The sequence below is a fragment of the Puntigrus tetrazona genome, chromosome 2 (assembly GCF_018831695.1).
Source record: "Puntigrus tetrazona isolate hp1 chromosome 2, ASM1883169v1, whole genome shotgun sequence".
In the NCBI taxonomy this organism is placed as follows: domain Eukaryota; kingdom Metazoa; phylum Chordata; class Actinopteri; order Cypriniformes; family Cyprinidae; genus Puntigrus; species Puntigrus tetrazona.
Window position 1 is genome coordinate 23,929,546 of NC_056700.1, and position 23,205 is coordinate 23,952,750.

Genomic DNA, 23,205 nt, shown 5'->3' on the forward strand with positions numbered 1-23,205 from the left:
CAGTGCATTTAGACATTTCATAGATAGACAAATTTAAGAAGCCTGTTTCTCACCAAACGATCAACTTCCTGACAGTATAGGTAACGTATCACAACGGCAGGTCAGACTCCTCCGTCTGCTGCAATGGAATTTGGTCACTTTCTCGTGTTCTTCATGACAGCTTTGATCTCCAGCACAGGTAACAAAACCTGACTTCTGACTAATGATTCAAAGACATGACTGTAGTTTATTTAAGTTTAATTTCCATAACTGGGTAGATGTGTGTTGTTTGTATACAATATTCAAAATCTTTATTTCTTTAAATATAAATTAGAGGTCACATGATGTCCACCGCAAAAAGTAGTCTATTAATATCTGCACGTATAACTGCAAATATAACATATATTGCAAATTGTAATAGTTATCCTAAATATGAAGGATCAAGCAACTGTTACTGTTTTATTATTGAAACAGTCATGAATTAATATGATATTTATTAAAATGTCATATTCACAACTCTGTTATTTTATGGTTAGTGCATATTTAATAGTGCATTATTTTTCGAACAAATAAAGAGAGATGAGTCAGTTCCGGAATGCAGTATGCCATTAGTCCTAGATAACAGCTGCACCTTTGTGAAATAAATATAAAACATATTTATGTAAAGGTCAAAAGAATCTGTGTGTCTAAACGGTTCTACATAGCAAATATGTGAATGTGATAAACACAGGCATGATACCTTTTTAAAAATACAATTTCTTCATGTTTCTCTCCTCAGTATCCGCATCTGAAGACCATGTGTTCGTACAGACCGGGGGCTCGGTTAAACTAGTCATAAAAAATAAAATACCACCACACTTTACTAGATTCACATGGATTAATGATAAATCTGAAAATGTAGTCAGAAATCAATCAGGAGAATTCAAACCTCACAGTTCATATAAGGACAGAATGGATTTCAATGCTAAAACCTACTCTCTAACACTGAGAAACATGCAGAAGACAGACAGTGGACTCTACAGAGCAATCACAAGAGACAAACAAGAACTGTGTCATGCTGAATACAACATATCAGTTATAGGTGAGTGTATTTTACTGAAATAAAAAAAAATTAATGAATGTTCTGGACCTTTACAGAGTAGAATATTAAAGGAATCAGCACTTTCATATAGTTTACAATTACCAATATCATTAAAACAATTTATTTTTATTTATTTTTAACTGTAACTTATGGCTTCATGCAAAGTGTTCTATATGTTTCAGATCCAGTGGATTCTCCTGTTCTGAAAGGAAACTTCACCATGATAAGTGTTAACGTCTGTGTGGTGAACGTCTCATGCAGTGGACCTGATCAAACAATCAGCCACAGTTACCACAGCAACGACTGCACTCAAGAGGAAGTGACATCATCTGGAGTCCAGACTCTAGCCCTGTATTGTAGAAAGAACAGAGTTGTCTGTAACTACAGCAATCCAGTCAGCTGGAAGAATCAAACTATAGAGATTAACCAACTTTGTACACCTTATGAAAGTAAATAACTTTTACATCATTCATAACTGAATCCCTTTCAGTTTATTCTGTAACTAAATACTAAAGTATCTTTAACTCTGACTGTTCATTTGACAGAAGAACATCCAGAAGAAAACAACAGCTCTTTTCCTCTCTTCCTTTGGCTCTCGGTCATCGCTGGTGTATTTGTGCTGGTTTTCACAGCAGTTTCTGTATTCTGCTGCTCTTACAAGAAGCGTAAAAGGGTATATCTATCATAATGAAATAGAAATGTAACCTCAGTATTTTTTTTGTTTTTTCTGCAAGTCACTTTCTAAATCTTTTCTATGAAATCTCTAGGTGCTGAACAGAAGGGTCATAAAGGCTGTGGAGAAGTTGGTCTAATAGATAGATCTTCTTCCTCTGAAACAGATCATACAATTTATTCAATAGTGTATTATTCAACAGTGATGGAAGACAACCTGTGCATAAACAGCAAATGATAAATTTATGAAAAAATGTGCGTTTGTCAATAGATATCTTTACATATATATTAACATATTATGCCAATGAAGTATTAAGCAAGCTAATTTAAGACATTCATTAGTAATGAGTGATAATATGTGTGATAATTGTTTTGCTTTTTATTACCATTAAACTGTTTGTTCATTTAATTAACTGTATTCCCTGACTTTCATTGTATTTTGTGTTAGTCAAAGTCAAAGGGGAGCAGTTTTTTTAATATTGGTGCTGGTGTTCAGCAGTAAAGTGACACATACTGCAGAGAAGGAATATAAGGTGCTTTTACTGGAGTTTGAACTGACTCCATGCCTCTCATGTATCTATCCCAGACCAAGCTGAGCTAAAAATCTTTCATGTGTCGTCTCACCATTTCTAAACCACATTGCAGCTTCCTCAGTTTCCTCTTTTTAGCTCTCATGCATCTTGATTTAGGAATTTGGTTTCTTCATGAAATTCAGTATCTATTAGGAAGTGATTGCAACAGCAGGGATTTTGAGTTCTGTTTCTTTGTAAGCTTTTAACTTGTGACAATGGCTTTGAATCAGAGATTCAGATTTCTTCTTTATCTTCTAACCTTCAAAACAGGTAAAACACATTCATTAAAATATGTAATATTATACAACATGTAGGCTAATAAAGAATGTAACAAATCAACCATGCATTATTTAAAAATAAATTCTAAAATAATTTTTTCATTATTATAATAAAACTAATATTGTATGAAGGAGAATCTATCCTACTTATGTTTTATTTGAGATCCAGTGATCTTTGTCTACTTAGTATGCATAAATACAGATTTAAAAAAACAAGGAGACTTTTATGACTGCAGGTCTAAAACTTTGATACAATCTACTATTTCAAATTAGATTAGACCCATCTAGTTCTGCTTTTAGGCCTGCTCTAAAAACTGTTATTTTCTGTATTTTTAACACCCCTTCATTGTTTTTGTCTGAATGGTTACTCTTTATTGTTGTTTTAAAATATGATTTTCTCATTTCTGAGTTTTTATTCTATTCTGTTTAACACTTTCGTCAAATTTAGTTTGTTTTTAAATAAATAAATAAATAAAGTGTATTGTCCTGTATTGTTAAATCAAACTGATTTGATTTAGATTTCTCTTTGTTTATTTACCGCATTTTGTTGATTTGTGAAAACAAATGTTTAACACTTTCATTTTTGAAAGCGTCAAACTTGTTTTCACACCCACCTAAAGCTTTTGCACAGTACTGCAAGCTAAAACATAATAAAACTGAATGAATTATCTTCACCTGCAGTAAACATTTTTCAGAAATGGGCATCTTTCTCTTTCCTCAGGGTTGAGTGCTGAGATCTCAGTGTTTGTGCGGATGGGAAGCTCTGTTGAAATGGATATACAGATACAAGAGTTACCAGAGTTTGATGATTTATCCTGGAGAAATGAAAAATCAGAGATGATAGTGAAATATACAAATGAAACCAAAAGAGTAAAACTTCACCCTTCCTACAAGGACAGAGTGGATTTCAATGATAAAACCTTCTCTCTGACACTGAAGAACATGCAGGAGACAGACAGTGGACTCTACACAGCAAGAGTGAGTGGAGAAACAGAGACTGATATTATTACATACAGAGTATCTGTTATAGGTGAGTATGATTTTGTTTGTCGTGTTCAGGTCAAGACATTGTTATAAAGGATAGGTAATAAAATAAAACGTTCATGTATTTAACAAACAGATACAATTGTTAATTTTATACAAAAATACATTATATATATATATATATATATATATATATATATATATATATATATATATATATACACAATGGTATGAGGATATATTATTTTCCATTTTAAATACAAAGTTGCTTCTTTTATAGTTGATTATATTGTATATTTGTGTTACATTGAAAATGTGTTTCAGATGCCGTGGAGGCTCCGTCCTGATTGTTAACTCAAACGCTTCCAGCAGTGACTCCTGTTCTGTGAACTTCACATGCAGCGCTCATGAGTTCATGATTAACTCCACCTATCAGAACAACAGATGCTCTCCAGAGGAAGTGACATCACAGATCAACACTCTCATCCTGAACTGCAGTGAGGAATCAATCACATGTAACCATAGCAACCCTGTCAGCTGGAAAGAAGACAGAATGAGCATCAAAGAACTCTGCATTAATAACGGTATCCAGTCAATCTAGAGGAACTGTTCAACTGATCTGAAACCTGCACTTCTTAATGACATGTGTCTTATTTTCTAGAGAATAACTCAAGTCCAGACCAGATTGGGTCATCTTTCCTGTGGCCGTAGTTGGTTGGTTGGTGGCGGTGTTCGTTTTGATAATATGTCTTTTAGCCTTTCTGTACATCAAGTATAAAAAGGTATGTCCATGTTGCCTCACATACATTCTCTATGAAATTAAGTACTTTACATATTGTGTAAAGTTATAAATAACAATGATATATATATTTTGCAATTATCATCTAAATCTATCTAATGAGATTTCAAATCAAAATATGACTTTCTGTTATGACACTGGACAGTGATTTCACACACATCCTCATATAAAGAAATCAGGATTAAAAGCTTGTTTATTGTGCATTTGGGTAGACATAATACATGAACGGGAAAAAACTAAAACTAAAACTATATTGGTGATTTTAAAAATCAATTGCTTTTGCCTAGTCTTGCTGTCCTCAACTAAAAACACAGCGTAACGTACAAATGAAATATAATTAAAAAATTGCACATTATTTTTAATGCCTAAACAATGTTTTTTTCTAAAACATTTTCTTGGGTCTTAAGAGGCTACACCTGCTGTATTCAAATGCATACATGAAGAAACCCACAACATAATACTAATACAAAACTTAGAATTAACAGCCAACAGATAAATAAATGGATATGATTATTTCATAAGTCCTGATGCTGACATATTGCTGTACATTCTAAACCTCACAGGTCCTCAGGAGGTAGTAGAAGGTACAGTTTATGCTCAAGTTGAGGTAAGCTTCAAATGATCATTCATTCATCATTAAGCTTGTATATTAATCTTCAAATATATCAAATGTAAAAATATAATCTAAACAAAAAGCATAAGCACGTCATTCTTAAAATAACAATTTTTAGTGCAATAAACACCTTTTTAATCCACTTCAAAAAAAACTTTAAGACTGAGCCGAAACTTTAGACGCCAATAAAAGAAGAGTGCATTAGAAAGCATTTAGACACGTTATGTGTGTATTTGTTGTGTGTTACATCTGTGGTTTTTTTGCCAACTCTCTCGCCGTACCATATTTTCCCACATAAAAGTATATCTAAAAACATCTTACACCAAGAATTGTTTTGTAGAACGTCAACTCAATATCAAAAGAAAAATAGAATTTACTTAAAGGTCTACAGGATAATTCTGTTAAATTGGTACAATTTTGTTACATAAAGGGTCGTGTCGGTTTTTGAACTATTTTTCACACACACAAAAAACTTATAAACATTATTGAGATATTGTTGCACCTTTACAAAATGTATTTTTTTTAACTGGATATTGCATAAAATACATTTTCAGATGAAAAACACTTGCTCCAAGTGGACAGTTCTGTGAAGACATAGGTATTTTTGTTTTGTTTTTTGAAGGTGAAATATTAGCTCAGTTTAGACATTTATTTATTTATTATTATTTATGATTTATTGTTACTTCAGCACAATGCACAGGTAATTATTAGTAAAAAAAAAAAAAGCATTAGATTATTAACATGTAATATGTTTTTAAGGTACTGAAACAGGTTTTTTTGTTCTTAACTTTATGAAAAGCATCCCCAATTATAGAATCACCCATATATAAAACATACTCCCGTAATCTATATTTACAACTCAGAAAAAAATATTATTATTATTTTAAATGAGGATTTAAAAAAACACTTTCTCTATTCATTTCATTAGGCTGAAGACCAGACACGGAAGGAAATTGAGATAATCGACCCATGACCGTCTACTGCACAGTAGGACAACATAAAAAAATAATCTCCCCTGAAATAGATCATACAACTTATTCAGCGGTGTGCAAGCAACCAAACAGGACACCAGACGTCGTTTCACCCAAAGACAATTAAAATGAAACTGGCTATTTGTCACGTGTGGGGAAGTGGTCACAGGGCTTGGCCTCAAGATGGCATCCTTTGTTACATGCCGCATGTGTTATTGACTTTCATTTTGCCCAATTCTGTTACTGTTTCTTGTACCATATGTTCCTATATTTTCTTATATGGTAAAAAAAAATAAAATAAAATACATAGCGCATCCAGGAAAAGGTGTTGTATTCTCTAGCATTGGTTTAGCATTGATTTCAAACATCCACATCTTCCACAACTGTATTAAGATTGTTATGTGAATTTTGAATTACTGTTACACGGAACGATATAACTTTTACAAAACATAAAATAAAATAACTCCAAAGTGAGCATGGTACACAGTCAAAACCACTAAATGACGACATTTCGTATCGTTTCTGATCGTATGTTTCTCGCCCAGCCAAACGTTCATTTATTTAAATGATCTCGGGCTTAGTCTCAGAGGTATCTTCACCCGAGAGAACACCACTGAAGCTGGAGAGCCGCACATCATGCACATAAATATACATTATCCGCAAATCAAGAATGACTTACTACAAAGTAAGAATTTGTTCCCTTGTTTTTCCTTCATTTTATATAATAATGGCCACAAATCTATACAGGCGAATTATTTTTGCAACCCAGGCTCATTTGAAATACTTGCATCGCATCTGCAGTACTGTTATCATGCACCCTGCACGTTTGCGGCAGTCTCAAAGTGACACGTCCAGTAAGTGGCACTGTTTTTATTGTTTTCATTGCATCGATGTGCATGCATTGCCGTGTTTGCATTACTGTCATTACTTCAGATACGTATTTCAGGGCTTCATAATCCGAAGTGTGTCACTAAAAGTTAATGCTCTACATCAAACCTAACTCTAAACCTTCCCGATAGTGTTACCAGATGCAAAAGTGATATAGAAATGGTTTTGTCGGTGCAGCTATTTTAACTTCCTTATGCGGATTTGAGTTGTTTGATGAACCCTAGTCGTACAGGGTTCGTCCGAAGCTCTTCGACAGATTTCCTGTCAAGACATGGTATTTAATGCGAATGACCAACTTCCTCTTCCTGGCAGTACAAGTAATACGAGACCACAGCAGATCAGACTCCATCCATCTGCAATGAAATTTGGTCCCATTCTCATGTTCTTCGTGACAGATCTAATCTCCAGCACAGGTATTAAAGCTCTTCATTTGATTTCTGTTTTAATATACAGATTAGCCTACATGACGTCCATTGCAAAAGTAGCAGACTATTCATATTTGCATATTTAGAGAATACTGTAAATACTGCGTGTTAGAAATATTGTAAAATTATCACTACATCATGAAAGCTTAATAACAAACGTCAGGAAAAAAAAATGCATTTTGCCAGACTCACTGGTTAAAAAAAAACAAAAAAAAAACTGTAAAATATTTGTTAAAATGGCACAATTTTTTTTTTTTCATTTATTTTTTTATCGTTATTCTTTTCAAGCAAGAATTGCCTTTCCAGATGGATAGATAAACAAATAAACAAACAAACAAACAGGGAAAAGGAAAATGAAAAGATATAATGAAATATGCCATTTGTTTGAATAATTTAGTGAAAGTATCACGCAGAATAAATATGTGCTATAAATAAATAAATAGGCCTACATGTAAATGTCAAACATGGTTGCAGGGTTAAAAGGTTGTTCTCGTTTTTTTTTCTCCTCAGTATCCAGATCTGAAGACCATGTGTTCGTACAGACGGGGACTCTGTTACACTGGACATAAAAAATAAACCACTGCTAAAGTTTACAAGATTACTTTGGATGAATGATGAATCAGAAAATATAGTCAGATTTGTAAATGAATCTGGAGATATAACATGTTTTGTATACAAGGACAGAGTGGATTTCAATAATAAAACACTCTCTGTGACTCTGAAGAACATGCAGAAGACAGACAGTGGACTCTACACAGCAAAAACAATAGGAAAAACAACAACATTTGTTGCAGAACACAATGTATTAGTTATAGGTGAGTGCAAGTTTTTCCTTTATATTGTGGTTGTTGCAAACATTTCAGATCAAGAACATCTGCATTATTATAACAGAAACAATGGAATATGAATTATGTTGTTGATGTGCATCTGTTTACAGAGTAAAAGTTTACAATAATTTTTCCAAAAGTCTTGATCAATAAAGAGCATCAAAGAAAGTGTTATACAGAGTCACTCATCAAGGCACCAGAATAATTTAACGAAATAACCTTTGCTCTTTTTGCTCTTCACACAAAATATTTTTTTAAATGTTTCAGATCCAGTGGATTCTCCTGTTCTGAAAACAAAATTCCCCATGATAAGTGTTAACGTCTGTGTCGTGAACGTCTCATGCAGTGGACCTGATCAAACAATCAGACACAGTTACCACAGCAACGACTGCACTCAAGAGGAAGTGACATCATCTGGAGTCCAGACTCTAGCCCTGTATTGTAGAAAGAACAGAGTTGTCTGTAACTACAGCAATCCAGTCAGCTGGAAGAATCAAACTATAGAGATTAACCAACTTTGTACACCTTATGAAAGTAAATAACTTTTACATCATTCATAACTGAATCCCTTTCAGTTTATTCTGTAACTAAATACTAAAGTATCTTTAACTCTGACTGTTCATTTGACAGAAGAACATCCAGAAGAAAACAACAGTCCTCTCTTCCTTTGGCTCTCGGTCATCGCTGGTGTATTTGTGCTGGTTTTCACAGCAGTTTCTTACAAGAAGCGTAAAAGGGTATATCTATCGTAATGAAATAGTAATGACTGTAACCTCAGTATTTTTTTTGTTTTTATGCAAGTCACTTTCTAAATCTATTCTATTAAATCTCTAGGTGCTGAACAGAAGGGTCATAAAGGCTGTGGAGAAGTTGGTCTAATAGATAGATCTTCTTCCTCTGGAACAGATCATACAATTTATTCAATAGTGTATTATTCAACAGTGATGGAAGACAACCTGTGCATAAACAGCAAATTATGAAAAATGGTGCGTTTGTCAATATATATCTTAAAATTATTTTAACTTATTTGTAGCATCCTATGCTAGTATGTAAGTTTAAGTCATTCATTAGTGATAATATGACTGATCATTGTTTTGTTGAACTTTCCTTAATATCCTTACACTGTTTTTTTGTTTTGTTTAATTAACTGTATTCTGACTTTCTTGTGCACTTTTGTTTGCAGTGAAACAGCTCATGATATTTAAGCATGAGCAAATAAAGGTGAAGTGCCATGTCTCTCTCTCATAGCCATGAGAAACCTTTTTTATTAAAATTATGTCCCTGTTTAAATACAAGCCTTGTTTTTATCTGCATTTAAGATAAGCTTTTTGGGATCCCATTAGTTAAAATAAAAAAATTATTTAACATGAACTAATATTTTCCATATTATGGAAGTTAAAGGGGAACAGCAGTTTTCTTGAAAATATCTTCTTGTGTTCAGCAGAAGAAAAAACTATTTACAGGCTATTTACACTAACTCCGCCCACCAACGTGTGCTTGGGATAGTCAATCATTACAAAAGATTGTTGATTGATGTATAATTTGTATAATGTATCATTTATTTTCAGTATAAATTAAGAAAAGAAACTACTGGGTAGAAATAAGGTATGTGTAGGAAGGGCTTTATTGTCAACCATGGCATCTAGTAACTAATTTGAATTAAAATGAACATTTACACTCATTTACATTCTGTTTTATAATTCAATACTGAGGTGAAGATAATTGCCACTTGCAATAAGTAGTATAAATATCAGAACATGATATTTGCACCAAAAACAATGCTGGAATCTTTAAAATTAGTTTAAATAGAATCTATTGCTATTTGCAGTAATTAGCATCTAGGCTACGAAAATACTATTTTCACTTAGTCTAAATAGCGCATCACAAAAAAATCTGCTATTTTGACCTGATGTAGAGTAGATTTGCAAATACCCGCTGCCTTAAAAAAAAAAAAAAAAAAAAAAAAAAAAAAGAGATGGTTGGGCCATCACCACTCACTACACAGCTGATAACACCAACATACCCCACCCCCCCAAACTCACAAAATAGAAAATAAACTTCATTCAGCCGTGTGCAAAGCAAACCAACTGCCCTTTCACCCAGCGACGCTGGCTATTTGTCACGCATGAGGAAGTTGTCACAAAACTTGCATGTTTTGTATTTCTTGCGCTTTACTTTTTCCGCTGTACTTTTTGGATTATTATTTTTATTATGCTTTAGACAAGAGAAACAAACCATAACGGACAGACAAACCCTTCATAACAAGAGAAACATCGGTGCAAAAATAAGACAAAAGGAGAATGGCGATGTACGAGACCAGCATATCCTACCAAAAATAAATGACAATAATCTAGTAGTCTCTATCATATCACACACTCCTTCTATTCTCTGCCATATCTGATAAAAAAATATATATTCAGCCAAAGTTGCATTCTCTAACGTTGGGTGAATATATTGATTCCAAACATCCACAACCAAACTGTCTTATCTTTTGTGTGAATTATATATAATTCTATAATTCATATATAATTTCTAAAAATAACCCCAAAGCGAGCGATATTTAAGGGAAGTGAAAAAGAGTGTGACAGCTAACCACGGTCAGATACAACTGGGTATAATACACACTTCACCTCTTGTGTTGTATTTAACAAATATGTGTCTAATTTAAAAATATTCAGTACAAACATGGCTAACAGCATGCTAATAGCTAACACTAATAGCTGCCAAATTAAAAGTGACCACAAGATGGCGACCATATGGTTATCTTCTATTTATAATTGCATTTAAATGGTCTTGGCTTAGTCTTAGAGGTATCTTTACCTGAGAAAACACAGATTTGTTCCTTGTTTTAAATCTAATTTTCTTTATCTTAGATCATCTTGGTCACAAATTAAGAATCGGTACACACAAATTAATTTTCCCTTACTTTTATAACGTTAATTTGTTCCCTTTTTTATTTAATTAAAATGCAATAGACCAATCGCTATGTACAGAGGTTTAACTACTTTTAGGGGACAGAAAGTCAGATTTCTGTTTTCGACTGCAGTGCAAACCAGTGAATATCATCATACAGCCTTACTGATATATGCCTTTTGATATATGGCACTAAAACTAAGACAAAATTATACAGAGATTCTTAGCATTTTCTGATAGCTGCGGTGGTGACTCCATGACGTGTAACTACAGCAGTCCGACACAAACTGATCAGCTGATCAGTTTTTGTCTTGATCATATCTAGAAATAGAGCGATCTTGAAAAGCTTATTTTTGCCTATTGATACAGATTGTTGTTAGTGGTCTATTTTTTTGTTTCTACAAGACAGCAGTCAACACTGAAACACAGTTAATATTATATTAAGGCGTATATGTCTAAAATAACATCTCCGTGTGTAGTTAGAGCACCACCCTCAGGCTGAATTACGCAGACTCCTCGGCCTATTTATAGGATTATGCTCATTTGATTATGATTTATAGGATTATGCTAATACGATGCCCTCTTTAATCAATCCGGTTCTTGACGTCTCGAATGCATACGTTGCATTACACAACAGCAAATCTAGTGACATTTATTAAAAGCAAGATAGCACCACCACGCTTTTAATTATATTTCAAGGGACTGAATGAACGAACCAATCGAATTCACACAATGCCTTCAACGCCAAGTAAACTTCTTTTGATAAGTAGTATATTTATGTAAATATACTGTTCAAAATATGAAACTGAATCTTGCGGCACGTTAAGAAATAAGGAAGTGAGGGCAACCGACAGACGCCCAATGATCAAAACAAGCACTTATTAGAAAAAGGAATAAAGTTAGTTCTGAGAAACGATCAAGCCTCTTTTATTTGTAAGGTAGGTCTATTTTGTGTGGTTTAAGTATGCAGATATTTATATATAGTGTATGGCAATAACATGTCATTTGTTTATTTCTGTTTTTATCTAAATAAGGCTATAAGGATATTCCAGTTTCTCATCCTTCATTCATTCTGATCACTCGTAGTTTCATTAGTTTGATCAGCAGCGGCTCCACACACCGCTGAGCAGGAGGAGAAGCGTCTCAACTGACCGAGCACCGCAAAGTTTTCTTCTTCTCTGAACGCTCGTGTTTCCGCCACTGACGAAGCCAAGCTAAATCCGATCATCGTGACATCTCACTGATTCCAAGCAACAGTTTCCTCTTGGGTTTTTTTAGAAAAATGCGATTCTGTACGCAGCTGGAGGTCAACGTTAAAACGTGGCCAGTGTAAAAAAGTGCATTTTGCTGAATTCAGAAGCCGTTTATTCCAGCAGAGCAGACGTGAGATAGGAAGGATGTGGTGCAAAAGATGAAGTGTGAAGCTGTTGTTTGCTAAACTGACTATGTTTGGTAATGTATGTAAAAGTCAACGAAACACATTTTGAGTGACTGGTGTGGTACAATCCATGCAAACACCCACACATTAAAAATGATATAGAGATATTTGTTGTAGATATCGATATCAATGCGTTTCTACGCTTACTTTGTTTCCACCATCTTATCTTTTTACAGTTTTTTTTGGTTGCTATTTTTCTTCAGCATGACGTATTATGTTTTTTTTGGTCATCAGCGAGGCTCTGAGGCTCTGAACTTCCGTAGGAAGTCAATGCAGCGGCAGTCATTTTGAGTTCTCTCTTTTTAGGGTTTTAATCTTTTTAATTTAAAAGAATGTCAGCAAATTACCTACTCGTTTTACTTCTGTTTCCTCTGATCTTCAAAACAGGTAAAAAAAAAAAAAAAAAAAAAAAAAGTTTATTATGCAACTAATTGCTTTTTAATAGTTATTGTGACAGTGAGGATTGGCAAAGGCATGGTTCACATATCACTGAGCATTTACTGATGAAGATATTCTCTTTATACAATAATACTCGGTTATGATGATTCTCAGTATAAAAATATTCTGAATGATCATATACACTGTAATACTCTATACGATGTAATTCAAGTCATTTCAAAATTGATCTTTTTTATCATTTTATCTCTCATGTTGTTAGTGTGTGATTCTTATTCTTATGTTAGTGGATTGAAGTTTCTAATAAATCATGATCTGATCTGCTCTGAAACAGATCTTAGATGATCTGCTCTACAAAGCCAACTATAGAGCTGAATAAAGCACAAAAGCTGTATATTATTGTTGTAACTAAAATAAGTGATTACTCTTATGACTGATTTATTGATAGCTGTGTGTCTGCTGCCTATTGGTCTTTTATTTTATTTTTTCCATTCTATAACTGCCTTTGCATTTTCTCACCTTTTTTCTGAGCACTTCCGTGTGGCCAAAGCCTTGACAAGAAATATAACATATATTACAGAGCCAGCCATGCATGACATTTTCTGATTAAAATACAATAATTGAATTAATTTCTAAGAATAGTCCTTGTTTTACTCTGGTCTGGCATGCATTTTATATAATATGCCTTCAACAACCATTTGTAAGACTGTATTATTATCTTGTATTATACTTTAATAACTAGATAAACAGCCACTAAACATGATTTCTGTCTTCCTGCGTCATGTTACAACTATCTTTACTTAAACTATTACTACATCTGAATGATTCTGAAGGCGTTATTTTATGCCTGATTCTAATTTCAAGATTATGGCAGTGACAAGAGAAATTGTAAATATATTTCTGCTGCAATAACCATAATAATCTAATTTTTTTATTACTTTAAATACGACGTTGATTAATGATTCCTTATGGTGATAAATCGCTTAATTAAGGGGCACTCAATTCTCTCTCAAATTAAAGTTTTAATTCCTAATCTTAAATTACCAGTCTGTTTTGTTTATGGCAAAAAAATTATATCTGAAACCTTTCAGGATTTTATAAGGCATATTCAATTTGTTACAATAAAATATTTTATTCAGAAATATGACAACACCAGATCACACTGATCCTGTGGGATTCTGGGATTCACAATGATAGAAATCCCAAAAGCCCTTGTGCTTGTGTAATATGATGTCAACATTATTAACATGGTTAATGTTACGTAATGCTCTTCACTGATAGACAAAATCTTGTTTTTGACTTCATCAGTTTAAATTGTGTCAACTGTATGATTGCTGTCCATTTTTAAAATAAAAAATGTTATTTTCTCTCTCAGGGTTGAGTGCTGAGATCTCAGTGTTTGTTCAGACGGGAGATTCTGTTCAGCTGGATATACAGACACAAGAATTACCACAGTTTGATGATTTATCCTGGAGAAATTCTAAATCAGACAATATAGTGAGATGTACCATTGATAGCAAAAGAGTAAAACTTCACCCTTCCTACAAGGACAGAGTGGATTTCAATGATAAAACCTTCTCTCTGACACTGAAGAACATGCAGGAGACAGACAGTGGACTCTACATAGCAAGAGTGAGTGGAAATTCAGACAAAGATATTGTTACATACAGAGTATCTGTTATAGGTGAGTGTGATTTTTGCTTTATGTGTTCTGGTCATAAGACATTTTTAGATTTTAATCTTTGAAAACTGTTTTATATATGAATGTGTTTTTATTCATCAGTTTTGTCTGTCACTCAGTGGCGCTAAGACGGGACTTGACAAAAACTTGCTTAGCCCTGCACAGCCCCTCTCAAGGATTTCCTTTATTATTATTATTATTATTATTATTATTATTTTTTTATTATTTAACTCTGTATCACTCCCATTAACATTGAAAAATAAACATATAATAAACATATAATATTCAAGACTACTGAAGACACTTGATGTTAACAATAAGAATCAACAAAGAAGCCATTACAGTGGTCAGTGTTTAGCTAGGCTCTTGACCCTTAAATCTTTAACATTAGATTTTGTTATCAGTGGTGTGGAAACAATTTGATAAATCAGTGAGGTGAATGATGGGAAATGTAGTAAATAGAAAGCCTGTGAGGTGTGAAGGAGTGACTGGTGCCGATCAAACAGACGTCCATGGACTGAATTCATGACAGAGACTATTTTTAAATGTTACTACAAGTATTTAATTTAGTTTAACTATCAGTACACCCATAAGTTCACTTGTAGTATAGGTGCAGTACAAGCTAAAACATTTGATGTAAACTAGTCAAGTACTAAGTTTACTACCGTTATACTTAAATGTATACATTTATATACTAGAAAGTGGGCCAATTTAGTTCAAAGGAGTATTGAAATGGTACACTATAAGTATACTACTATTACACTGATATTTGTATACTTACTACATAAGGTATACTTAAAATATACTTGAACTTTACTTGAGCCTCCACTGCTGCTACTCCTTTAACTGTAAAGTTATGATGTGTATTCTATAAACAGCTATTAAGATGTTATGCTACAACAGTTTGAGAGTGTATTATTTTTCATTTCAAACAATATTTTACAAATGACCAACTGGTGTAACTTTTTTCCTTTTCAAATGTGTGTTTCAGATGCTGTGGAGGCTCCGTCCTGACTGTGAACTCAAACGCTTCCAGCAGTGACTCCTGTTCTGTGAACTTCACATGCAGCGCTCAAGAGTTCATGATTAACTCCACCTATCAGAACAACAGATGCTCTCCAGAGGAAGTGACATCACAGATCAACACTCTCATCCTGAACTGCAGTGAGGAATCAATCACATGTAACCATAGCAACCCTGTCAGCTGGAAAGAAGTCAGAATGAGCATCAAAGAACTCTGCATTAATAACGGTATCCAGTCAATCTAGAGGAACTGTTCAACTGATCTGAAACCTGCACTTCTTAATGACATGTGTCTTATTTTCTAGAGAATGACTCAAGTCAAGTGCAGATTGGGTCACCTTTCCTGTGGCCGGTAGTTGGTTCGGTGGCGGTGTTCGTTTTGATATGTTTTTTAGCCTTTCTGTACATCAAGTGTAAAAAAGGTATGTCCATGTTGCCTCACATACATTATCTATGAAAAACAATTTGACCAATCAAGTGCTTTCACGCTTTTGTAATTAAAAAGAACGAAGGTGCTACTTCTTAATAAGCTGTAATACTGTAGAATAATGCGTTCTTCCACATTTAATAATTCTTGTCTCTACTGAATATCCTCTGATCAGATCATACAAACAGTAACCAACTAGGTAAAAAAAAAACACTATCAATCTTAAAAACGGTACATTCTATATTATCCAGTTTAGAGCTTCAATTCTATATTCACCTAAACACAATACAACCTTTTTAGGATTAAATGTCATGATGTTTTGTAACTGTGATGAGGACAGGACATTTTTGCTGCTAGAATTCCAAACAATTCTTCAAAATATTGAGAATAAGTAGTAAAAGCAAACCAAATACGCTTTACTACTAATGTAATTATTATCTTCATTATACATATTTGATATGATTTACACTAGACCTTCATGAGTACATGAGGAACCCCTCAGAGGCAGATGTTCCACAAACAAAATATTAAACTCAGTTTAGAGAAGTTTGTAATTAACAGCCAATGTAAAGACATATCTTATGTCACTTATAGCATACGCTTACTGCATGCTAAATCAAATTTAATGCAATACCATTGTTTGTTTGTTTTAAGGAATACAAGATGATATCCTTTATTAATTGATGAGTCTTAATATCAATATATTCCTGTATATTCTACCTCATAGGTGACCAGGAGCAGGTAGGGGAGATAGTACACTGTATGCTCAAGTTGAGGTAAGCTTCAAATTATTATTTATCATTAAGCTCGCAGACATCATTAATATGTTGTCATTAAACTATTTATTTAGTAGTACAATGTGGAATTTCGAAATAATAAAAAGTAGTTAAGAAAATACATTCAGCAGATTTAAAAGTTGCAGTTTAAAAATGAAATATGCACAGCTTGAGGCCTTTAAAAACAAAGATATAACAAAAAAGTTGATATAACAAAGTAATACATTTTTTTTTTTCTGGCTGTTAATCACAAACTGCTCTAAACTGAGGTTGCTATTTTGTTTGTGGAACATCTGCCAGATAATAATTACATTAGTAGTAATCATATTTAGTTTGCTTTTACTACTTCTCAATATTTTTGAAGGATTGCTTGGATTTTTGCAGCAAAGTATGTCCTGTCCTCATCACAGTTACAAAACATCATGACATTTAATCCTAAACAGGTTGTATTGTGTTTAGGTAAATATGGAATATGAAACTGGATAATATAGAAGTGTGTTTAAGATTAATATAGATTTTCTTTACCTAGTTGGTTACTAATTGGTTACAAAGAATGTTTTAATGATCTGATCAGAGATAATCAGTATAGAGACAATAATTATTAAATGTGGAAGAACACAATAAAAAATATTTTATTTGCCTTTAATTTTTGTCAATTATATAGCAAAATTATCACCACCTATCACCTAAAAGAGGCATAATTTGACTTTGCATAGCAGAAAGCATTGAGACACACTTCAGAACTCTGAATGAATCCTCTGCAGCTGAAAGCCTTTCTTTTGTCACCAGCAAAGATGATCGATTTGCAATGTGTTTAGGCTCACAGTGAAAATTATTATAAAGCAGTTGTTCAAAACAAAAGAACATAGCAATACAACATAGGATTTCAAATTGATATATTCAGCAGATGTTTAATAATTCGGTATGCAAAGCTTGTAATGTGAGGACCCACTTTCTATTACTTCTTAATATTACATTATTATTTAAATATTTTTGTTGTAAACATTTCAGACAATGCAGCAACTCAACAGTGACTGCCATACATATGATAGTCCAGAAAGGGTGAGAATATATGTACAATGAACATGCTATGTCTTTATAAAATATATTGTATATATATATATACATATACATACATACATATATACTGTATACTGTAGTGAACGTTTAGTTTAGTACTTATTCAGCTCAACATAACTGCTTAGGAATGTATTTTAAAGACACTACATGTATGTGTATTTCTTTAGGTTCAAGTCCAGCCACAAGAAAAAACTGAGGATAAAACAAACACGTTCTACTGCAAAGTAGGAGACCTCCACACATCTAAACCCCCTGGACAAGAGTGCACCATTTATTCAGCGGTGTGTAAACAACCAAACAAGAAACCACCCGCCGATTCGTGACGCTTCAAAATAAACTTTGGCTAATTCACACATTGAGACGAGATGTCACAAGATCTGATCACAAAATAGCATCGGCCTTTATGTGATAAAAAAAAAGGAGAAAAGTATTAACAGTTATTTTGAATAACATACCAGCCAAGGCTGTTCATTTTCTCACCGTCGAGTAGTTACTAATCTGCCCAACACGAAGGAACATATTTTGAAGAAAGTTTGTAACCAGGTTGTTTTGGATCACCACTGACTTCCATAGTATTTTTATTTCCTAATATGGAAGTCTACGGTGACCCAAAACAGCCTGGTTACAAACTGAGTAAATAATGACAGAATTTTTTCATTTTTGGTTGAACTATTCCTTCACACAGTTTTTAGGTATTAGGTAGAATATTAGATAGGACTTTTACAAATGCTATGAAATACTTAATACACCTTTACTTTGCATATGAACCATCTTCTTGAACGTGCAATACTTCCGATTTAATGAAAAGCTGAATCTTTTACAAGGTTTCCTTCAAAACCAACCGTTCATATCATAAATGGAAGTAGTTATTCTTTTAATGGGAGCTTTTAGAAGTCAGCTTTTATTGTGATAATAACTTTGACTTAGGAGAGAACCATTTATCGTTTTATTTAAAAAGTGTTATTTAAAAAGATAGCTTGCAGTAATGAAGTAAAAATGTGTCATGTATAGTTTATAGCATTTTATAAAAAGTATTTCTTAAATACTTTGCTGAGAGCATATATATATTAGAAATAAGCGATTAACAATAATGTTTAATCTGTTTATAAATGTATAGCTTAATGTTTGCTGTTTATCCTAATGTACTTGTTATGGGACTTTTTAATAGCTACTACACATTAAAAACATTAAAACTGCATGATTGTTTTTAATGAACAGTTTTTTTTAAATTCATCTCCAGTATATGTATATTATGTTTTTGGCTTTTTTTCATGAATTCAAGACAGTTATGTATTGCTTGTGGTTCCATATAATTATTAATAAAGTATTCAATTACATTTAAATGTTCTTTTTTTGATTTTGGATTTGAGCATACCAGGTTTAACTATAGAAAACAATTCTGGAACCAGTCATGAGGATTTACCAAGGAAGTCGGGTGTACCATTTGTGTTTTAGAGCAAGCCATGCTATATAACTGCATGCATATAACTGCAAACCTGCATATAACTCCACTGTTGTGTTTGCCATTTCACAGCATGCTAGTTGGCTGCTAAGGGTAACAGGTCTTGAACTGTTAGCCGCAGAATAAAAGTAAAAACATAATGGGTAAACCTTTACGTAAGCCCTGAAGAGGAAATGTAGCACCTGAAGAGGAAGAGGAAACTCTGTGGAGATGAGTGTCAGATAAGTTTCATTTTAAGAAAGAGAAAGATCTTCCAACACATTCGATTACATTACATTACTATTTAAAGGGGGTCAATGGGTGATCGCGTATAACAGGGACACCCTGGAGGAGCATGTCCAACATGTCCAAGCAGTACTCAAAAGACTCATGCAGATCCATCTTTATGCCAAGGGAGAAAAGTGTGCATTTCTTCAAACCAGTGTCTCTTTCCTTGGGTATGTGATCAGCCAAAAGGGCATAGCCATGAAAGGAAAGTCAAAGCAGTATCAGACTGATTTGGTCACATGTGCAACCTAATTTGTCAATGGCGCGACTAAAAAAAATTCTGAGGTCGTTCGAGCCGCTCGAGAGGGAAAAAAAGTCTCAGCAACTCTGAAAGTCTTCCTGTGGTTCAACGCTATAGCAGTCTAAACCAATCAGAGATAATGAAGGGCGGAACCCCTCTCTGTGATTGGCCGTGGTCCAGATATTTCCGTATGTGAGTGTAGATTAAAATGCTTGTGCTGCAGTCAAAGAGGTGAGTAGTCTAGGTCCGTCAGATAAACAGTAGATAAAAAGAACGACCGACAACTATGAATGTTAGTTGGCCTGATGTGTCTGAAAATAACCAATGCTCTGACATTTTATGGCAAGCCGTGTTAACTTTTAATCTATGCTAGTATTTATATCCATGTTATTAGTAATTATTTTTAAATAGACTTACTCTTCCTCCAATCTTAGTGCGATGATCCAGCAGCTTTGTGAAGGTTTATCTGGAGAATCACCTTGAAAAGAGCTCAGGAGGTCCAGTGTAAAAAGTATGAAACTAGTGACAGAGGCAGGCCAAATCCACTCCAAAGGAGGTCCTTCAACTCAAGGCTCCACTGATGCTGGCATGTTTGACATGTATACAGTGGCTGATGCAAGTCAAAACGCCCTTTAAAAAAAAAAAGAACATTTAAATACAGTTACGTAATTCTGTACATTGAGAGACACTGCACAAGTTCTTACACTCAAACCAGACTTCTTGAGTAGTGTCACACATTGCTGACATCAAATTACAAACAATTACAATACTGTGTGTTATACCGTAGATTTTGACATGACTGCGATATCACTATAAATAGTGAATTGTTCTTACCATTGATGATAATTAAAGTTTGCCCAATAATATGGTGAAGTTTGCGCCTTCACAGGAGCATTCTGGCACCTTCACTGCAAGCTGGCAAAAATAAAGAAAAGCACTGATTTGGATTATTTGCAACTGGCTGCAGACACACATGAAAAGCAAAATGAGATATTCTGCGAGAGCATACCTTGCTCATGGACGCAACATCCATTTTGCCCTTTAATGACGGATGAGGTCGAATGAATGGCTTCAAAAACCCATGAATCACACGTTCCTTGTTGTGGAGTGGCTGTAATACATCACAGTCTCCACAGAACCACTCTTCAGGAAAACACTCTCTGCACCTAGCGAGAAATGTAAAAATATTATAATATGTAATTTCAGGTGAATGAATCGTATAACACACTCAGTTTAAGCTACTCCAAATTGGTTTCACTTTATTTTGATGATCCCCAGTGAACATTCTGTTGACAATAAGTAACTTTTCACCAACATCTCAAATAACTTTCATGAGAGTATTAGTAGGGTTAGGGTTGGAATAAGTTGACACGCTCTTGAAAAGCTACCTTTAGTTAGTATAATGTCTGTTGATAGATCATCACAATAAAGAGTTAGCAGACAATAATCGGACAGTCTAGTTGATATGTTGTGCAAAGTTAATTATTGTCAACTGACTGTTCAAAAGTGACCATCAAAATAAAGTGTTACCTCCAAATTTAGTTAGGCACTAGGTTTGATTTTATTGCATTGGACTGAATGGTGGCTCAGTGTTTAGAGTCAGTCACCTTAAATGCATTTTTATCTGGGTGTCCCCAAAACACATGCACCTTATAAAGCAGGAACTAAACATTAAAACCAACCCAATAACAGCAGGCTCACGGACAAGACAACACAATGGCCGACCAACAGCCTCTTTTGCAATAAAGCATTTCCACAGCTGCTTTCTGAATGTTTGAAGTGAATGACAAAACTAGTTTCAAAAGACTATTAGATGATTAGTGAAAGGAAAACACAACACAGTGTTTAAGTAAGGCATAGAATGGCTTAACTGAACCTTGCCATCAATGATCCAAGTCTCTGTAACTTCAAAATACTAGATTTAGATATAAATATTAAAAAATATATTAGATTTCCAAAATATACTCCCTCAATGACACATGCCAAAGAGCATTATAGGATGTTAATGCATCATGCAATGTACCTGCATGTAATCTCCTGCATTACTTCTACTTTAATTAGTCTCCCATTCACATGTATCCACAAGTATAAAATTATCGAGGTAGATAAAAACTCTTACCCTTTTTTCAGCTAGAACAGAGTCTAGTTTCAGTTCAAGAGCCATGTGTCTCCCCTCTTGGACAGACAGACAAGAGACTATGACTATACAGAGAGAGAGAGAGAGATGAATAGAGGTTGACTTTTAATAGGTATAGGTATTATCTATTGCTCAGACATGTGACTCGTTTGACAGGATTTGCAAAGGAGAACAGGTAATGTTAACTATTTAGTGTACAGTAGTTATGTTACAATACGTTTTTTAAAAAAGTACCCCAATAGCGAGAGTTTTCTGTTAAATTCAAGATTTTCCAATTTCCTATATGACAGTTAAAAGGCATGCAACATGCATCCTCATCCTAGATTTAAAGGAACCTTTATAAAAGATATATTATAACATATTAACAAAGTTAAATGGTTATTGCTTTCACATTACAGTGAAGTTGTGGCTGAGGAAAGCTGAAGGCCCGAATCCATCAGTGTGAAGTGTTTTAGTTATGCTTCTATTAATAGTGAAGATGGCCAAGAAGCAATTAAAGAATTTTTCACTGTTTTTTTGACCGGGAGAAGTGGCTTTTAATTTCTGTCTGTTAATATAGTTAGCTTATATTGAAGTTAGAAAGCAAGCCTAATTTCACAATAGGTTTATTGTTATTGTTGTTAACGTTACTAAGGAGCAAACCATTTTTTGGGATGTAATTGTTGCTCTAACATTAATCCATTTGAGTTAATGGCAAAGAAGGCCATCAATTTCAACATTGAAACATAGCAATTAGCTCGTAACACAGTTCACAGTGCAATAAATAGGCCTATCTGTTTCAACAAAATTGTTCAAAGACAGAAACTGAATTGTTTAAAACACTATTTGGCCAGTGTACAATGTAAAAACCAATAGTTGCGTTAGCTTGATATAACTTATTACCCCAGCTGCCTTAAAAATTGTATAGTTGAGTCAACTAAAATATTTAAGTTGTCACTTACATTAAGATTAAGTAACACGTTAAACTTACAACTAAAATATTTATTCTGAAGCATAAGAATACTGGATTATTTTTAGCATCCCCTGCTGGCCTCTCTAACACCTCTTCCTGCAGGAAACAGGTTTTCAGAGTTTTCTTAGCTTCAGTGGTAACAGGTGTTGGGCTGCCAAATGGCTGAAATGGCTTACTGTTATATAACGTTTTATTTATTTAAGCATAATCATAAAATAACCTGCACAGGTTCTTATTTTGAAGCTGTGTGCACGATGTGTGTTTTGAGGGAAGGTGTTGAGGGAAGGTCTTTAATCAGTGGAAGGTGTTTTAAAAAGCGACTG

At 33.8% G+C, this 23,205-nt stretch overlaps 2 protein-coding genes, 2 long non-coding RNA genes and 2 pseudogenes across 5 annotated transcripts; 4 read left to right on the top strand and 2 right to left on the bottom strand.

Annotated features, from left to right (window-relative positions):
- The first annotated feature begins 85 nt into the window (after positions 1 to 85).
- Positions 86 to 2,344, top strand: LOC122323657 (natural killer cell receptor 2B4-like). Its single transcript, XM_043217662.1, has 4 exons — positions 86 to 178; positions 758 to 1,060; positions 1,243 to 1,509; positions 1,606 to 2,344. The coding sequence occupies exons 1-4, from the start codon at positions 124 to 126 to the stop codon at positions 1,746 to 1,748; spliced, it is 768 nt and encodes a 255-aa protein (XP_043073597.1). The 5' UTR covers positions 86 to 123; the 3' UTR covers positions 1,749 to 2,344.
- Positions 1,285 to 20,269, bottom strand: LOC122323688. Its single transcript, XR_006247049.1, has 4 exons — positions 20,211 to 20,269; positions 3,258 to 3,345; positions 2,357 to 2,563; positions 1,285 to 1,409 (listed from the first exon to the last, which is right to left on the bottom strand). It is a non-coding gene; the product is annotated as an uncharacterized LOC122323688 (long non-coding RNA).
- Positions 2,458 to 6,381, top strand: LOC122323675 (annotated as a pseudogene).
- On the top strand, positions 6,376 to 9,408 carry LOC122323670 (natural killer cell receptor 2B4-like). 2 transcript variants are annotated; one of them, XR_006247041.1, is made up of 5 exons: positions 6,376 to 8,077; positions 8,357 to 8,623; positions 8,720 to 8,826; positions 8,924 to 9,075; positions 9,273 to 9,398. XR_006247041.1 is itself a non-coding variant. In XM_043217689.1 (5 exons), the coding sequence occupies exons 2-5, from the start codon at positions 7,870 to 7,872 to the stop codon at positions 8,966 to 8,968; spliced, it is 627 nt and encodes a 208-aa protein (XP_043073624.1). In that variant the 5' UTR covers positions 6,376 to 7,250; positions 7,773 to 7,869; the 3' UTR covers positions 8,969 to 9,408. The 2 variants fall into 2 exon arrangements, 1 of the variants encoding a protein (XP_043073624.1); XM_043217689.1 differs by having other exon boundaries at positions 6,376 to 7,250; positions 7,773 to 8,077; positions 8,924 to 9,408.
- Positions 12,168 to 18,706, top strand: LOC122323651 (annotated as a pseudogene).
- On the bottom strand, positions 20,264 to 22,232 carry LOC122323680. Its single transcript, XR_006247046.1, has 4 exons — positions 21,913 to 22,232; positions 20,803 to 20,959; positions 20,628 to 20,708; positions 20,264 to 20,423 (listed from the first exon to the last, which is right to left on the bottom strand). It is a non-coding gene; the product is annotated as an uncharacterized LOC122323680 (long non-coding RNA).
- Between the last annotated feature and the right edge of the window lie 973 nt (positions 22,233 to 23,205).

Excerpts from the sequence above, each read along its gene's own strand:
- LOC122323657 (XM_043217662.1), top strand. The coding sequence starts at position 124 with ATGGAATTTGGTCACTTTCTCGTGTTCTTCATGACAGCTTTGATCTCC. Across the intron at positions 179-757 it reads AGCTTTGATCTCCAGCACAG|TATCCGCATCTGAAGACCAT; the intron begins GTAACAAAACCT and ends TTCTCTCCTCAG. Across the intron at positions 1,510-1,605 it reads ACTTTGTACACCTTATGAAA|AAGAACATCCAGAAGAAAAC; the intron begins GTAAATAACTTT and ends TTCATTTGACAG.
- LOC122323670 (XM_043217689.1), top strand. The coding sequence starts at position 7,870 with ATGAATGATGAATCAGAAAATATAGTCAGATTTGTAAATGAATCTGGA. Across the intron at positions 8,078-8,356 it reads ACACAATGTATTAGTTATAG|ATCCAGTGGATTCTCCTGTT; the intron begins GTGAGTGCAAGT and ends TAAATGTTTCAG. Across the intron at positions 8,827-8,923 it reads CTTACAAGAAGCGTAAAAGG|GTGCTGAACAGAAGGGTCAT; the intron begins GTATATCTATCG and ends TTAAATCTCTAG.